The sequence below is a fragment of the Physcomitrium patens genome, chromosome 5, assembly GCF_059467195.1.
Source record: "Physcomitrium patens ecotype Gransden chromosome 5, ASM5946719v1, whole genome shotgun sequence".
In the NCBI taxonomy this organism is placed as follows: Eukaryota; Viridiplantae; Streptophyta; class Bryopsida; order Funariales; family Funariaceae; genus Physcomitrium; species Physcomitrium patens.
The window spans coordinates 8,133,620-8,150,109 of record NC_143414.1 but is presented as its reverse complement, the minus strand read 5'-3'; the positions used below and the strand labels follow the sequence as shown (position 1 = coordinate 8,150,109).

The following is a 16,490-nucleotide window of genomic DNA, read 5'->3' as shown; positions in this document are numbered from 1 at the left end:
TCATACATTTTGTACAAATGCATGTGTTGATTACGAACACAGAATGGGCGTCACATGCGTTGTGAAATTCAGGATGCTTTGAATACCGACATTGGAAGCTCAAAGTTTGAGAACAAACAATGTCTCAAAATTATTTTTTAGAATTTTCAGGGACACCTCTCAAATTTGAGGATAAAAATCTGCATGTTTGTAACCATAAAGTGTAGATGAACACTACACTGACTTTGGCAGCAACTAATTTACAAAGAGAAGCATATGATGTAGGACCTCATGTCATCAGAGCATGAGCCTTCACGAATCCCCAACTCATGTAGTAGGACCCCACGTCAATCTCTTCACAAAACCTACGCACGTCAGACACATGTGGTGCACGACCTGATAGTCAGGAGAGGAAATTGCTTCAGCTTCGACTCCCGTCACTCAGTTTATCTACATTCTGGTATTAGCTCCAACTTTTGTAGTAGTAACAAGGGCGGTATCAGCTCTTGGACTTCGAATGCTTGACAAGCCAATCGATAACAATATCAATATTGGTAGAATTTTTGCATGAAATGGCGTAGCAAGCAACCTCCCTATCTGTAAGTCCGGAAAGCTCCCTGTGTCATCATCCAAAGATAGCTTTGTCAGAATTACACGCTTTGATACAAGGTGCAGATTCTAATGCGATCAGGTGTACTGTGCAGAACAAACAGAACTATAGAACTATACTCAAATACTACATCAAAATCGTCCACAAGATTGTACCGTTGACATGCTATACATGAATCGCTTGCAACTTCACTCGAATAAGCTACGAAAACAAGAGGACAAAACATAACGTACATCTGTTCAATTAGCGCCTTCTTAGTAAGTGCTTCAAGCTTATCGATTTTGTTGCCCAGTACAAGCAAGGGAATTCCATGAAGTGAAGGCTTGTTCAACAAGTCGTGCAGCTCATTCTTGGAGATGGCCACATTCTCTCTGTCCGCTGCGTCCACGACATACCTGAAGAAGTTACCAGGACAGCTCAACGCTTAAAATCTGTAAGTAGACATTCACATCTCAGGCGGCCGACAAGGTGCTTGAGCAACTGCTTAACTTTTTAAGTTCTCCCAGACAAAGATCAAAACTGTGTCGCGTATACAAGTTCTTACACAATTACAGAAACACCACGACAATATCGCTCCCACATGCTTCGGAAACGAGGTTGACCACCGAGATCCCAAAGCTTGATGGTTACACTGCCTTTCGTCACCTTACGCATGTTGAACCCCACCTGCATTATGTCGAAAAACTAATTAAAATCAACAAGGCAACCTTGAACCCACTCTTCTAAGAATTGAAATTAAATTAAAAAGAATCAAGTATAAGAGTACAAAGAGAATAATCTGGAGAAGACAACATACCGTGGGTATCATGTCTTCAGTGAAGCCACCGGACTGCATGGCAGCAGGAAAAGAAAAAGAAAACATTAAAATTAGAACGTGTACCAATTCTAAGAACTCGGGAACTTATATATTGTCAGCTAAACAATCGGTAAAGCCACCTGTTGTACCAACGCTAAACTTGTTTAATGTTCAAAACAAAACGCTTGAAGGAAATAATGTTCTATTGTACGAGATAGTAATGAAGATATCAAGCCGCCTAAATTGTATTGTTTATCTAAACTATTAGGTCTCTTCCAATTTGATTGTTTACAACTCCACTACCAAAGTTATGACTGAATGAGGGTGAGAAACCGAGAAACTTCTATCAGCAACCATGAAAGGTAAGAATGAAAAATAGCCCTGCGCGGATTTCTCACGTCATCAGGTAGTAGTGCATTTTATGATTCATTTTGTTGCTCTATCAACAAGGACTGTCAAGCTCATTAAATGTAGCCTAAAGAACCTAGAGTATTTACAGATTGATCGCGAAGATAGACTTGCGTGATCCTTGTGCTGCTAACATTAAGAGCCCCACAAACATTGTATGAACAAGCCCAAATACAAACAGGAGCACACAGAAACAGAATGGGTTGGAAGCACGAACCGCAATGACATTGACGAGAGAGGTTTTTCCGGCGTTATGCAGCCCTATCAAAGACAGCTCCATCTCTTGTTTGAAAAAGAGACTGCACAGGATGAGAACCGTATAAGTACAGAGCCTGCATCTTCGAGCAACCAAACCGATACCAATGCCCGCATGTCCTCTGATTCGAAGGCGTCAAACTCACAGCACAAAACAACATAACAAGAAAAATTATAAAATTGTGTAATTGAATCTTAATCGCATGGACAGACAGAAATTCAGTAACTACCTGCGGAGCCAGTTGAGGAAGTAGTCCCATATTCCCATCGCGATTCAGCAATCGACACCCCCTCAATCGAACGAATTTGCACCCTAGATTGAGAAACACTCCCGCACGCTATCGAGAACGAATTTATCACCAACACACGCTTTCCTAACGTGCGCCCGAATTAGACCGAGCCTCGCTTCAACAGCAACTCGAACTCATCAAACCATCGCACCCGTCACAAAGACCCTTCCCTCATCCAACCTCCGCGATTGCAACCAGTCCCAGCAGTAAAAAAAAAAAAAAAAAAAAAAAAAAAAAAAAAAAAACAAGCCAACCTATCAACAACAGCCTTAGTAACGGAATCCCTCCAGACACCACTTCCGATCGAGCAATCCTCAAAGCTCGGGAGAGCGCATCTCCCGAAACGTGAGCAAATCAAAGCAGACACCAGCCGGCAGTGAGCTAGGAAGAATCCGGCGAAATCCAATATGTGAGACAACCGAGGAATGAAATGTCGAAGTAAAAGTCCTGGTAAGTGTAGCAATTTGTGCAGCGAGCGAGCGAGCGAGCAAAGGAAGCTCCGGCGGAATTTGTAAAACACGCAACTAAAGACTCGTTCCTCCACTTGGAAATAAAATAGCAAACGAGGAGCTGGGCGTCATTTCCACGGAAGCAAACGATCCGTCTTGAAGGCCTGGCAGGTCGGGCCGGGCCGGGCCGGGCCGATTGGCAGGGGCGAGCAGAAGAACGGGTCGCTCGTGCCGACGTGGCACGAAGTCTGTGGCCATTTACTACGCCATGTCCTAATAAACTAAACGAATCGTTTTTGGGGGTGAGGTAGATATTCGTTTATTTGTTTATTTATTTATGAAGAATTGTTTACAGTATTTAATTCATACCCTTGATTCTTCTCTTTGTGAAATAGAGCTGTATCATGCCTTTTTCACTTGCCGTTATGTGACCTTCCTGTAGATCTCTCCAATAGTAGAGATTTCATTCATTTTTATAACTGTTGTTTGCTTGTCATGATTTTCCTCTAATGGCTCAACTAAAGTATGTATTTTCAATTCTACGTTGGTTGGTATATTAAATCTTATATCAGGCTTTTAAACAACCAGATGTTCATTGATTGTTGAATGTATGTGTGTTTATTTATATATGAATATGTGCATAAAATATTAGTCAAGATTTTCTTTCTTTGGATAAGAAATATATTTTTTTTGGACTTCAATATTACTCTATATTAGAAGAATAAAATGAAATAATGAACTTCAGAGAAACTCAAGTTAATATTCTCTTGGATTGGAAACATCCCCATGGGAACTCTAAATAAGATTCTTGCCTAAATGTATAGCAGCGTAGCAAGCAACACATCTGTGTCACAAAATAAAGAAGAAGAAAAAAACTATGCATAACATATGCATACGAGCCACAAGTTTTTATACAGTAATATGAAGCAGTCCGTGATCGCTCCTGCGTAATACAATGTAATATTTTTGGCACGTACATTACAACTGGATTGAATTGCGAGAGAATTGGCACTTCCACTTAAAGCTTGATTCAAGTTGCATTGCGATTTTCTGGCTCAGTATCCACAAACGAATGGCTTTCCCAGAGTCGATTTCCGAACGCACTTGCGACCTGACAAAGTTCTCAGACTGCAATTTAGTTCTCTGGCTGAAAGAGTAGACACCCTAGCCACCGATCCAGTATGCATCAGTAGGGACTTTAAGATAGACGTCCAGTACACTTCCTGCAGCGGACAAGCAGAGCGAGTGGATCCATCATTTCGCTTCGATCGCAATAGCAAAGCTCTGTTACTGTGAGCAGCGATTGCAGCAACCCTGTTTCTTTTCTTTTCTTTTCTTTTCATTTCTTATCCCCGTGTATGAGAACAAACCAGCCTTCGGTCGACCTACATAAAATCTTTGTCGTCGAAGCACAGCACTTGTAGCGTAAAGCTTCACGAGGCTCCGTACCAGCAGGCATTCACTCAAAGAGTCCACTAACCTTATCCGGGACCACCAAAACAACGCAATGGACCACCAAAACAACGCCAAGTGCCGCGGCGTGGGCATCCAGGAACCTGCCCAGACACTATTCCATCGCGCACATCGATCGTCTCTGGACCACTCCCGGTGCGATTCCAGCTAGAACAGTTCCGATCGGTCACTAAGTTGGCGCCCTAACATCCCTGTAGAATCGCGTACTTTTATGGCCGGTTGGTCGGTGGAATCTTTGCAGCTTTGGACCCACCGCAACACACCAATCCCTAGAAGCGCAATTAGGCCGGTCGAGTGAGCCAAGGTAACCTCCCCCTCACCGCATGAAGGCGGTACCTCATCTGACCGCCCCCCCCCTGCTGCTAACTTACGCCGAATACAAGTACTACTGCTACTTCGCAACGGAACACATTCAAGTGCTGCAGGCTTGAGAGCGTGGGCGCACCTGCCTCACAAGTCCATGAGATCCAAATCGGAAACGGGAACGTCATGGGGGGTGTGTGTTGCAATCACTTCAATGTCCACGTCGGCATCCACGTGGGTAATACTTTCTCTGAGCTGGATTCTGCCTCCACGTCGGTAGTATTTCCACGTCAGCGCTGCTGTCAGCTGTGCTTCCACGGATTTCCTCGCCGCTTGCACAGTTCTCAATTTTTTTCTATCGTGTATATTTGCACTAATTTTCCTTTTATTTTTATCTTTTCTCTGTTTCTAATGTTACTTGTTGATGCATTTTAAATGATTGGGTGCAACTAGATGGCAAACAAGACTTCATAGCTTGGATTCAGGATTTGGACGTAGGATATTAAATTTGAACACCATGTTGCTTTTAAAAATAATGTGGTAATAATTATATGAGAAATATTGTACGTGAATTATGAATGCCTATTAGGTGACTTGAGATTAAATGTGGTCTTCTACATATGTCGAGAAGATTTATATATATATATATGCATTTATATTAAAATCAATGACTAAACTGTGATTCTAGTTTGTATGTGCTATTTTCTTCAAAACACACAAAAATTTGAATACATGTCTTTTAGTCAGATTTTTTTCAATGATAAAAAAATAAAATTAAAGGCACGTACCATCGTTAATAATGGTATTATTCCTTTAATATCTAACAACTTGAATTTATATGTATATGTATATATATATATATATATATATTTATTATCTCTCTGACTTCTTCATTCCATTCTAATAAAATATATCAATAGATTCAGATGTAAAAAATCATCTAAATTTTTATAGTATAAATGCTATTATAATAAAAAAATATTTATCATTTTTTATTGGCATTTTATTTAAGAAAAAAAGAAAAAGAAAAGGTGAGTATCTAAGAAGTCTTCAATTTTGAGGTTAAGTAATGAGACCATGAAAACAAGTAAAACCCACAAGTGATCTATACATTCTAATTACAGAACTTTAAACTGAATTAAAAACTTATGTAATATGGTAGACTTGATAAAAACAACATTTTATTTAAAAAAAAAATTATAATCTGCAGCAATAATTTACATTGATCTGTATTTGTTTGAAGAAACTACCACACTTTTAACAATACATTTTTCATTTGTCTAAAATCTTACATTTCTATTCATTTTTTTTTTTACAAAAATTCAAGTTAGAGCTCAAAGCATGGAACACCAAATCTTACACTAAGTTTTTATCGTAAATATTGTCCGAATATCCATGTAACAAGTATCTATTTAATGGTTTTTTGGAAGGTTTTTTTAAGAAATTTGATTGAGAATAATAACAATAATAATAACAATAGATATGATAGTTCATTAATTTGGAAATTATTAGAAGTTTAGACACCGGATTACACTTTTCTTTGTTGTACAAAATATACAATATTGAGGTTATTTTTATTCTTTTATTCTTTAATGGCATGATTGTAATTCTGAATGACTTGGCTTTTCCAACCGATCTAAGTTACAATTTCATTTTAAAATAAATTCTTTACCTTAAATATAACCGAATGTCTTGCTGGTTATTTTTCTTTATGAATGCTTTATCTGAATTTCTTAGGTTTTATATCTTAACAAGTAACTTTTGATAATCTTTTATATGCTTAACAATGTTTACTTTTATCCTGTAACCGGGTATTTTGACAGTGATTCAATAAAGTATTAGTTAATGTGTAACTGTAGTAAATGTATAAAATTTTAAACAGATACAGGAAACATTAATATATAAAAAATTAAATAGACATATAATATGGATTAATTATGCTGTAAAATTTTGACAAATGAAACATAAATTTTTTAATCTGTATTATGATCTTTTTATCATTCACAACCTGCATGAAAAACATGATGTTTCTGTCAGAAGTTGATATAAGAAAATCTTCACATTCTGTTTAGATTATTGTTAAATAATAACAATATTTTCTTACGAATTGACTAAACTGAATATTAGCATCCTCACTTTAAAAAACATATTTTATTTATCTTTTTTGATAAAATGCGAAGATACATACATATATATATATATATATATATATATATATATCAAATATATATATATATATATATATATATATCAAATATATATATATATATATATATATATATTGTTCTGTATGAAACAATAATGTCCCTCATATCTGAATAAAATTATTAAACGTAAGGGTATATTCAATTTTTTCTGTTTCTTTTCCTTGTCGCATGAGCAAAGCAGAATCTGACGTGGCACCTCGTGATGTTTTGTTTTGAACGACACATCGGCCTGCGAACCAAGTTGATAGCCACTACGGTCTTGGGTCACTGAAGTTGACTCAGCCCCCAGACCATGACCCGCTATATTTGTGGCGCCATGAACACGATCGTCTCGTAATCGAAGCGTTTGAATTTCTCTAGGAATCTCGTTCGAATGAATTTGAATTCGGGGTCATCGTGATTGAGACCTTGTGTACGGTGCCGCGCCTCATCTTATGCTTCGGCTCCATCGCTGAGGCTGTCTCATTTGCAACGCTGATTTCGAGTTGCTTGCGCATTTCTGAATGGCCCTCTGTTGGTCGGCGTCATCACCTTGAGGAGCTTGTTTCGGCGTCTACACTTTTGTGGAGCGTATCATCGAATGCGTGGCCTGTTGGAAGTATGAATTATGATCCTTGATTGATTGCATTAACCATTGAGCGCAGACTTCCAGTTGTATTAGAATTTCTTAGAATTTCTTAGAAAACTTCTTGTAGATAACTGCATCCTTTTGATCTGGTGAAGCTTCAACAACTATGTTTAAGAATGCAGGTGGATTGAGAAACTCTCGGGATAAAGGTTGTGGCGTGAAATCATCCGAGGGTGAGTAGGGAGAGAGTTGAGGAGACAATTATTGAGGTCAAAGCAGTATGGTTTCATTAGGAGATCTGTGCTGAATTTTTATGTCCTTTCAAGTCTTTGTCATTTCTTGTTGAAGTTGTTGAAGCTCGAACGAGTAAGTTTATGCACAATTGGGGAAAGGAGTTCATGCAAACTAATATTAAATACTAAATTGTGATTTAATCAGCAAATTTGACAGCATTGCTTCAGATGCTCATACTAATATGGTTATGCCATTAGAGAATAGATGCCGCATAAATACAGTTGACGGGTGCGATATTCTGCTGTGGACGCTATGTTGATAGATTCCTCGCCTGTGAAACACTCAACACTCGGAGGATGTCGGATTGTAACAAATCGACCGATGAGGACGAAAATGTGGCGAGCAAACTCATGCCCAATGTGGCAAAGCTAATTCATTTCGAATCCGGTTCCTCGGTAATTAGCTCAATGATCTGGATGGTATTTCCTCTAATTGCTTGTATTTAAGTCAAACCCCCGAAATCGTGTCCCAAACTTCACCGTATCTTAATTTCACTTCAGGAATTGAAGGGCAGCACTTCCATGAGTTTATGCGGATCAAACAGCGAGAAAGAGAACGTTGAGATGCATAAGCGAGAATCCCTGCACGGAAATGGCACACACAGTCCGCCACGACGAGCTGAAGACTCGGTTTTCCAAGATGTTGCCAAAAAATTTCTGCGAAGAGCAGTAACAGGAAAACAGTCCCCGTCGAGTCCGTATTACAGGTGCACTCATCAAGACCTTTAACCCTCAAGTCGTAAACCATCCAAGTGTAACTTCTATGCAAAGCACAATTTATCGATTGCATCTACTGAGAGAAAAATTGCAAAAGATTGAATTATAACGATCGTATCTTCCAAGTAGGTCTGTGAGTTTCCAATTTGGACCTTGGAATATGCTTGAGTGATTTGTGTGTTGATTTGCGTATGTCTCGACGTGCTGTGGTTATTAATGCCCTCCTTAACACAAGACTGTTATGCTGAGACAATTACCACGCGTCGAATCAGTTCACCTGCAGCAAGGAGCGCTTACGAGCCCTTCAAGGAAAACGTGAGGCCCAAAGCGCTAACACTGGCCCAGCAAGGCACCGGATTGATGCCTCCGCAGAAAATGGCTATGACGGATGCATCTCATAAAGCTGCCAATGAACTTATGAAAAAGACATCTCGTTCTAAATTTGGATTCGGACAACGGGGATCTGTTAATCCCAGGATACAGGGAGCTGAAAGATACAAATCGAACTTTCTTTCCCTACGTCTCACCCAGCATGGTAAGCACTTTTTATCGTCCCTCCACACGCGACTCTCTTGTTCTGTAACCTCCTTTTTTTCACCAAATTGCCTTTATATCAATTACAATATTTATCTTCGTTTGGTTGTGCAGCTACAAGAGTCGAATTGCCAAGGGCATCTCACGACAGCCATGGCTCGAGGGGATCACGTTACATTTCCGATTTAGCCATGAACAGTAAGGGGCAAAAAGCCAAACTCCTCAGACAGACCGAGCCCGTGAACTTAAGCGAAATTCAAGAAGAATTTGCGAAGTTGGATGCGGAGGCACTTGAAGAAGAGGAGATACCGACCACACATTTGACAAGGATCAGGCCGATCTTGACTTCCAAGACTTTAATGCAGCATGGAGGTGATGTTCTCAGAGAGTAATGTTTACAGTAGAAAAATGTTACTAATTAGGACCTAGAGAGGACTTAGCTATGCGCTACTTCATTCATAAAGACAGAAGAAATCACATCTTCTCTGCTCACATGAACAAAGACAAGGTCAGGGAGGTCTTGCTATTTGCACAGATAAGTCCACATTTTAGGAGACTTCTAGTCGAGTGCGAGCGGTGAAAGTGTTCAAACCAAACAACAAGAATTTTGTAGCGATGGACAAACTCGATGACGTGTGCAGAGTTAAGTGGGGAAAGAGAGGAAATTGAGTAGGAATTGTACGTCCATCCTACCATAACAACACTTGGACATATTTCTGGTCTTGTGTTGCAATGTGCAGATATAAATCGTGGAGAAAATATTGAAGTTCAGAGCGAAGAAAATCTGCCACGTATTGAGCAAGATGGCTCAACATGCCTTTCTTTGAACGAAATACATGACGAAGCCAGGAATGCGGATGCCTCTACTAAACCCTTTGAAAAAGGAGACAAGAGGAATGGGACGACTGGTAGTGATTGTAATGTACAAAAGACTGAAGCTGCTAAAGAAGAAGGTGTTGCATCTTTATCGTTGATTTCTCCAATCAATCCTAATATAGTTGCCCACTCTCGAGGACATCAAAGGTATGCGATAGATTAAGTATCACGTTCGATTTTTTGTTATAAAATGAAAAGGATGGTCAGAAGCTGGCCTGTAATCAGGCCACTGCTCCACTAAGTAACTTAGAAGGGGTGTAAGGACACAAGATTTGTCAAAGAAATCAAGCCGCGAAGTCTTGCGTCGCACCATTTTATTCAATCGTCCTCTACGGTGGTCCTTATGCCAGGACAGTTGGCATAAAATCTCCTCGTCGGATTGAAGTTTCCACGCAAGGAGCCAGCGAGAATGGCACACGCGTGTCGGCAGTTTTGGCAAAGAGTCATGTTGAAGGTACTTGCAATAACTATCTCGAAACTGAATCTGTTTACCACATTCTGCCGTCTATTGGGCTATAAGCTAACTTGAGTATGGATGCTGATTCTAGTAGTCATCCATGATTAGCAGTGAAGCTCAAAAATCAGTGCTTTTTACTTGGCTTTACTGATGTGTGGAATTCCACAATCTTTCCAGAGATGTGATGGGATACACTGCAATTTTTTCAATTTCGGGAATTCTAGTGTATGAGATAATCTAAGTTGCCTTCAGGGCATTCATCAACGAAACCGAATGTGGACCGTTCTAAGAGAATGATGGCACAAGAAGCAAACGCGAATGCTGCTCATCAAGATACTGTCCTTGACCACACAACTTTGCATAGGGATGCAGAGAGTGATCCGCCAAAACTCCATCAGGTTTTGGACAACGAAGATGTCTCTCACATCCCTCTGCAAGAAGAATCTTTTTCCAATAGAGATGTTTCAGCAACACCTCCTCGGAACCCTATGTTGTTGACTGGCGTTCGCTACAGCAGAAAATGGATAAACCCTGACATGAGTCAGCGTCGGTTGACATTTGACAGTGCCAATGAATCTTTCTCAAGAGCCAGCAACTCAAGTGATGACTCATTATCTTCTGTTGAATTTAAGGGAAGGAAAAACTCAGCTGTAAGTATATCTTGCACTTAAAAGGTGTACGTTGTAAAATTCGTATTGCGAAATGTTTGCAAGGGTATATTGAATCACAACTTCTGATTTTTGAGTCTCAGTGCTAAAACACATTTTGTATAAGTTGCTGTGAAGCCGCGTAGTATACTATTCGGAAACAATACGAGATATTTGCGGAGACTGTTAGTAATAATTCAGTCAGACATGCAAAAGAGAGTCGTGCTAACAGATCGTGTCGATTTAGTCAACTTTAGATGCTCTTTGATAGCACTGTTGAAGAGGTAGTAAGAAGATTTGCACCTCATACCATGATTAACACATGAGCGCACTGTGTTAGATCATCTTTCAGACTGATATTCTCAACCATGATATGGATCATGACTTTTGTGCGCATACGACTAATGAATTTCACCATGAGAGTAGGAATTTGATGACAGATGATGTTGCCATTGGTCAAGTAAGCACTCTGAGCCTGACGATAAAAGTTATTAACTTTTCACATACTGTACGTGTTCACTGTTGACACTTCGAGATTTCTTTTCATGAAATCCCCTTGTTAGCGAGCATCTTGGAAACAAGCGCATTGATGGGGCACCATCTTGCTAATCATTCAATGTGGCTGTTTCTTCTTGCAGCATTTTCAGGCTGAGGAGCTTAGTCACGAAATCATCATTGATTTGAAATGTGCTGCAGAGAGACCTTCTGGTGATGCTGAGTTGAATGGTAAGGTGAATACTCACTGTCTTCTCAATCCATTCAATTATCGGTTTTTCTTGCCTAACCTATCCAATTAACCGTCACACTGTTGTCCATCAAGCCTGTGCCCATGTGACACAGGCAATCGCTTACTCTACAGGACAAGCAAATCAAAATGGAGAAATATGTTGGCTACCCGACGATCCCTCAGGAGCGAACATTTGTTTTGTGAAAGTTCGGAAATTAACTTTCGACTGTCATGTCTTCGTAGCACTCAAGGATGGAACACGCTTGACGTATTCTTGGATATTGTTGGTATATTCAGGTGGATGGCACGGACTCTGTAAGCTGCTCTTCAAAGCCAAAAACTGGAGTGCAATCGGAAGGTATCAGTGAGAGCCAGTTGTCTTCGTCCTCGTCAAAATGAAAATGTTATCATCAGCAACCCTCGCTGATTCATTCCGACCTTATTAAAAGTAATCACAATACAAGTGACATGTTCTGAGGGTAGTGAGGAATGCTTGGCCCGAACGTGATGCAGGTGGAGCTGAAAGAGAGGCTTTGCCAACACATTCACAAATACGAGGCAAACCACCAGATATTGAGGTAAAATTGAATCATCTGAAATCTAGGTTTGCCATTGCTACGAAATTGTAGAATTCAGCTTCTAAAGATTTTAATACTAGCGTAATGTCCTTAAGGCTCTCTTGCTTGAACTCCAACAGGCTGCCGATGTCGAAAAAGATCCATATATCTTCACTCTCAGTCCCCAGGCTAAGCCGGCAGCTGGATGCAAGAAAATTCGTGGATTGGGGAAGCGAACGTGGGCCAATCTTGGCACTCCCATTGGTAGGGCTAAAAGCAGAATCTATAAAATGGGAATCATTAGTGAAGAAACTTATTTCGCAAATCTCAACAACAAGCTTGGTGGAAGGTTCTCTTATTGGATTGCCACTTTTCGGTTGTTATCGATCTGAAAGACCAAGGCCAAAACTTGGTTTTAGACCACAAGATACAACTACAATTGTGTTACATTTAATTTTCTGGAACGCTTCAGAGACGATCAATGCACCTGACGCTGGCTTCCTATTGATTTTTAGACGGACGCTAAATCTCGGACATTCCGTTGTTTGTCATACACCAGATGGTGGGAGTGAGTGGAAAGAGGGCCGGAGAGTAAGCACCCGCATCAAATCCAGGCCTCTTAATTGGTGGAGAGGCGAGAAAATGTTGTATGGACGTATTCACAGCAGTACGTTTGTAAACCGAACCAACAGTATCTTTTATGACCTGAAAACTCTGGTAGTGGTGCTTATTGCCAAAAAATCTCAGTACTCGATAGAAGAAGATTTCATTAAGAATTCTTTATCACGTCTTGAATTCTTTTTTGATACCTGTCTAACAGAAAGTAGTTTGCATCATATCACTTGCTTTATAAACAAGAAACTTGAGTGTAGTCGTATCAATAACTTGTTTATAAATCTCTTTTATATTCATGTCAGCAGTGAATGCAACTCAAATTCCATGTGCATTTGAATACGCTTTCCGCTTTACGATGAAGAATTTCTAACAGACATAGCATAGATTACTTACCAACCCATGAGTGGCCCTGAATGTACAGCTTTGTGCACACTGATTGGCATCAAGACCACTTCACCAGATCCTCTTTGGCCAAGACCGAAGCCTCAGCGGGGAGAATATAGTATGAGAAGTTTCCAAGTAGAATCATTTGTAGATGACAGCCATTGCGATTTGTTGCGCCTCGCTGCTCAATAACAGCGACTGATATGAACAAGCGTTAGTCTTCAATACTGTTCTGCCTCACGGATGCAGTCAGCAGGGGCAGGGCACAATTTGACAATGTCCCTGCGTGCAATTCACACGCAAATTACATCGCCAGTAAACTCTCTCGATTACAAGACATTCTCACGATTACTCATCATGTGGTGGGGAAGCGCGTCAACAGACTTGCTCACCATGTCCGTCTTTCTAGACAACATGCACATTGTGAGATCCATTTCAAAGACGATAGTTGAGGAATTTCTTCTCATCAAGTTCTTGACTAGAAACGAAATCACTTTCTAAGGGTTAGAAGCTACGTAGAGTCTCACATTACAGTCAATCATGTAGGATGGTTGTGGGATAAACACAGGCAGCAGCAGCAGCAAGAACATCCAATCTAACCCGAAAATTAACACCAGTTTCAAACCCTTGAATTACACAATTTACCGAAAGGGACACACTTTGCACGCATCTCCTCCATCTATCACGTGTACGAAGCCCATGTGGGTGACAATGAAGTCTTCATAGAACAAGGAAGGGAAGATTGGATGCGAGGCAAACAACGCAAACAACGTAAAGAAGGGACACAAACAAGCCTGATCGTAGGACAAAATTTTCGTATTGCGTCATTACTGAGAGAATCAATTAAACGTCTCCAAAACAGATCAACAAAAAAATCAGTTCTTAAGGGGGCACAAGTTCCCAGCAGTCCACCATCAGTCAAGCCAGCTCCTTACCTTTCCAACGCCGAAAGCTTGACCACAACCCACTTCTTATTGGGCCACAATCCAATGCCATGTCAAACTTTTGTTTGATTAGCAAAAAAGTAAATGTTCCAAAAACACATCACATCACACCAACTCTCGAGTTCGCTTTCAAGAGCACTTTATTTTATATTTTTATCATTTCTTTGTGGAAAAATTCGTCTCACAAATGAGAAACTCCGTCAGATTTTGACATGGCAAGCTGGTAGAGCACATTGAAGGGACGGAAAATTCCAACCCATGTCGCCAAGTGGTACAATTCTGAGAGACGAGGGAGGAGAATAAAATTTGACTTGAGCGACCAGGATTGGAATTCCACACCTAATTCCTCACGCACATGATCCAGCAGGCAAGCAATGCCGCCATGGCACGCCGACCTTGTCGAAGCTAAACCCACCGCGCGGAGGCGGGGCCCAGCACGGCGACGAGGAGGAGGGAGGAGCGGGAGGGAGAGCAGGAGCAGGCGGAGGACGTGTGCATCACGACACATCTGCAAACGCACGACTCGCTCCTCCCTCACCTCTCTGCGGATTCTTCATCTTCTTTTCCTCTGCCTCGCCATCCCCACTTCCTTCTCTTCCTTCACTTCCCCATCCATCCAGCACGATTTAATGACCCCAATCTGGCGTCGGGGGAAATCACGCCGCAACCGCGGAGTCTGACAGCATCCCGGCATTGTGAGCTTGTGGGCCCCGACGTCGACGCAGATGGCGCTTGGCGATGTGGGAGAATCCGATGCCCAGTGCTCTCCTGGTTCCTCGGCGCCTCTAAATCGCTGCTCACTTCCCCACTTCTCGTTGTTGGTGCCTCGCCGGAGCTTCAACGTCCCAGAGGCATCATCGTCTTCTCGTCGCATGTCCCCAACTTCAATTTGAAATTTAAATCTTCACCTCGCAATTACTGCAACCCTTCGTGACGACGATTTCCATGTGACAATTAGGATTTTTAGGAGCGATTGTTGTGATGAATGTAAAGCTTCAGATGAACTTTGCTTTTGTTTCTATGTTGTTTAAAATACACAATGTAATGTTGCAATTAATGCAATCTACATTAATGAGGATAAAAGACAAAATGCAACGATGTAATATTAGAATGTAACATATCATGTTGGTTGGAGGCATAAACCTTAATTTGGAAAATTACAAAAATAACATTAATGTAAATCATGAGAAGAAATGGAATAGTTAAATAGTGTTTTGATATTTAAATCAATATTTTCATTCAAGTATAAATAATAAATTTGAGATAATATTTTAATAATAAATTATTTATATAATTATATTTTAATTAACTAGTTTTTATTTATTTGTTTATTTTTTATGTTGTTTGAAGTTTGTATAGAATATAAGATAGTTTAAAAAATATTTTAGATTATTTTAAAACAATCAATTACAAATGACATCTATATTTTAAAAATATATCTATATATTTAAAATAACACTCCCATATTGTTAATGCAACACTCCATGTGTATATAGTAAGGGGATGAGAGTCAAGGACATAAATCTCAAAGAAAGAAAATCTTAATATACTCTTGTATCATTCAAAAATACTAGAAAATCACTCAAAGATGATAATATATTGAATTAGAATAGCAATTGCCAAAGACAAGAAGACTAGATAGTCTTGAAACAAGACTAACAACCAAAAAGGCATTTACAAGAATAAAGAAGATTTTATTCTTATTCCATATATACTATCTAATTAGAATATACATAACAATGTTTTTTAAGACCTCCAACACATGTTGACTTTGCTTAACACATGTCTTAACTTACAAGGAAAATTTTCTATATGTGCACGACACAATTAGCTTGTTCCACAAGCTACCAATATGTATGACATGTGGTTAACTTGTTGACTAAGTTTCTAACCTATCAATAAATTATAAACATATGTAAAGTCAAAATCGTGTCTATAAAGCTTCTAAGAAGCTTCTCTAAAAAATATTATGAAATTAATTAACATTTATTTATTTCTATTTAATCATGTAGATAGTTATTTGATTAAATACATATATTTGTGATAGTAGTCTTTTTAGAAATGAATTCTAAGAAGAGTGGTTATCATCTTTCATGGATTTTTTTATTTTATTTTATTTTATCTTTTTAATCTTGATTTTTATGGATATTATTGATAAAAAGCTTCAATCTTCTTTGTTGCATTTGCAAGATTTTTTCTGACTCTCATGTATATTCATTAGTATCATATCCACTCCAATGAAGAAGATATTCTAATCTATTTCTATATCAACTTGAGTTTAAGAGTTCTTCCATCTCAAACTCTTCATTATTATCTACTTCTATAGGAGGAGGTGGCATTTGTTTTCTTCTTGAGATATTTATTGTCTTATATGCCTCAAAAAGAGGCATGTGGAATACAA

General features: G+C 39.5%; 3 protein-coding genes across 14 annotated transcripts; 1 reads left to right on the top strand and 2 right to left on the bottom strand.

The window, feature by feature from the left end:
- Positions 1 to 74: 74 nt before the first annotated feature.
- LOC112282573 (ADP-ribosylation factor-like protein 8b) lies at positions 75 to 2,852 on the bottom strand. The gene is made up of 6 exons (XM_024520331.3): positions 2,279 to 2,852; positions 2,011 to 2,092; positions 1,386 to 1,418; positions 1,134 to 1,255; positions 823 to 984; positions 75 to 596 (listed from the first exon to the last, which is right to left on the bottom strand). Exons 1-6 carry the CDS (start codon positions 2,314 to 2,316, stop codon positions 479 to 481), a joined length of 555 nt encoding a protein of 184 aa, XP_024376099.1. The 5' UTR covers positions 2,317 to 2,852; the 3' UTR covers positions 75 to 478.
- A 4,233-nt stretch (positions 2,853 to 7,085) lies between these two features.
- On the top strand, positions 7,086 to 13,482 carry LOC112282149 (uncharacterized). Of its 9 annotated transcripts, XM_024519437.3 has the most exons (15): positions 7,288 to 7,368; positions 7,521 to 7,571; positions 7,895 to 8,027; positions 8,133 to 8,338; positions 8,621 to 8,883; positions 8,997 to 9,254; positions 9,623 to 9,905; positions 10,109 to 10,212; positions 10,468 to 10,865; positions 11,203 to 11,370; positions 11,501 to 11,593; positions 11,887 to 11,947; positions 12,103 to 12,167; positions 12,287 to 12,410; positions 12,706 to 13,482. In XM_024519437.3, the coding sequence occupies exons 3-15, from the start codon at positions 7,929 to 7,931 to the stop codon at positions 13,095 to 13,097; spliced, it is 2,514 nt and encodes an 837-aa protein (XP_024375205.1). In that variant the 5' UTR covers positions 7,288 to 7,368; positions 7,521 to 7,571; positions 7,895 to 7,928; the 3' UTR covers positions 13,098 to 13,482. The 9 variants fall into 9 exon arrangements, 7 of the variants coding, with proteins under 7 accessions (XP_024375208.1, XP_024375209.1, XP_024375212.1 ...); XM_024519440.3 differs by lacking the exon at positions 7,521 to 7,571 and having other exon boundaries at positions 7,087 to 7,368; XM_024519444.3 differs by having other exon boundaries at positions 7,088 to 8,027; positions 12,706 to 12,813; positions 13,183 to 13,482.
- Positions 13,019 to 15,147, bottom strand: LOC149989255 (uncharacterized). 4 transcript variants are annotated; one of them, XR_016502923.1, is made up of 2 exons: positions 13,673 to 15,147; positions 13,019 to 13,427 (listed from the first exon to the last, which is right to left on the bottom strand). XR_016502923.1 is itself a non-coding variant. In XM_090250408.1 (2 exons), the coding sequence occupies exon 1, from the start codon at positions 14,961 to 14,963 to the stop codon at positions 14,643 to 14,645; it is 321 nt and encodes a 106-aa protein (XP_090106534.1). In that variant the 5' UTR covers positions 14,964 to 15,147; the 3' UTR covers positions 13,019 to 13,427; positions 14,429 to 14,642. The 4 variants fall into 4 exon arrangements, 1 of the variants encoding a protein (XP_090106534.1); XR_016502924.1 differs by having other exon boundaries at positions 13,791 to 15,147; XR_016502925.1 differs by having other exon boundaries at positions 13,805 to 15,147.
- Between the last annotated feature and the right edge of the window lie 1,343 nt (positions 15,148 to 16,490).

Bases quoted from the DNA above. Each gene is read 5' to 3' on its own strand.
- LOC112282149 (XM_024519440.3), top strand. From the start codon at position 7,929: ATGTCGGATTGTAACAAATCGACCGATGAGGACGAAAATGTGGCGAGC. The intron at 9,906-10,108 runs GTATGCGATAGA...TCCTTATGCCAG, and splicing joins CACTCTCGAGGACATCAAAG to GACAGTTGGCATAAAATCTC. The intron at 10,866-11,202 runs GTAAGTATATCT...GCACTGTGTTAG, and splicing joins AGGGAAGGAAAAACTCAGCT to ATCATCTTTCAGACTGATAT.
- LOC149989255 (XM_090250408.1), bottom strand. From the start codon at position 14,963: ATGCGACGAGAAGACGATGATGCCTCTGGGACGTTGAAGCTCCGGCGA.
- LOC112282573 (XM_024520331.3), bottom strand. From the start codon at position 2,316: ATGGGAATATGGGACTACTTCCTCAACTGGCTCCGCAG. The intron at 2,093-2,278 runs GTAGTTACTGAA...CATCCTGTGCAG, and splicing joins TTCCTCAACTGGCTCCGCAG to TCTCTTTTTCAAACAAGAGA. The intron at 985-1,133 runs GTAAGAACTTGT...TAACTTCTTCAG, and splicing joins CGTGGTGTTTCTGTAATTGT to GTATGTCGTGGACGCAGCGG.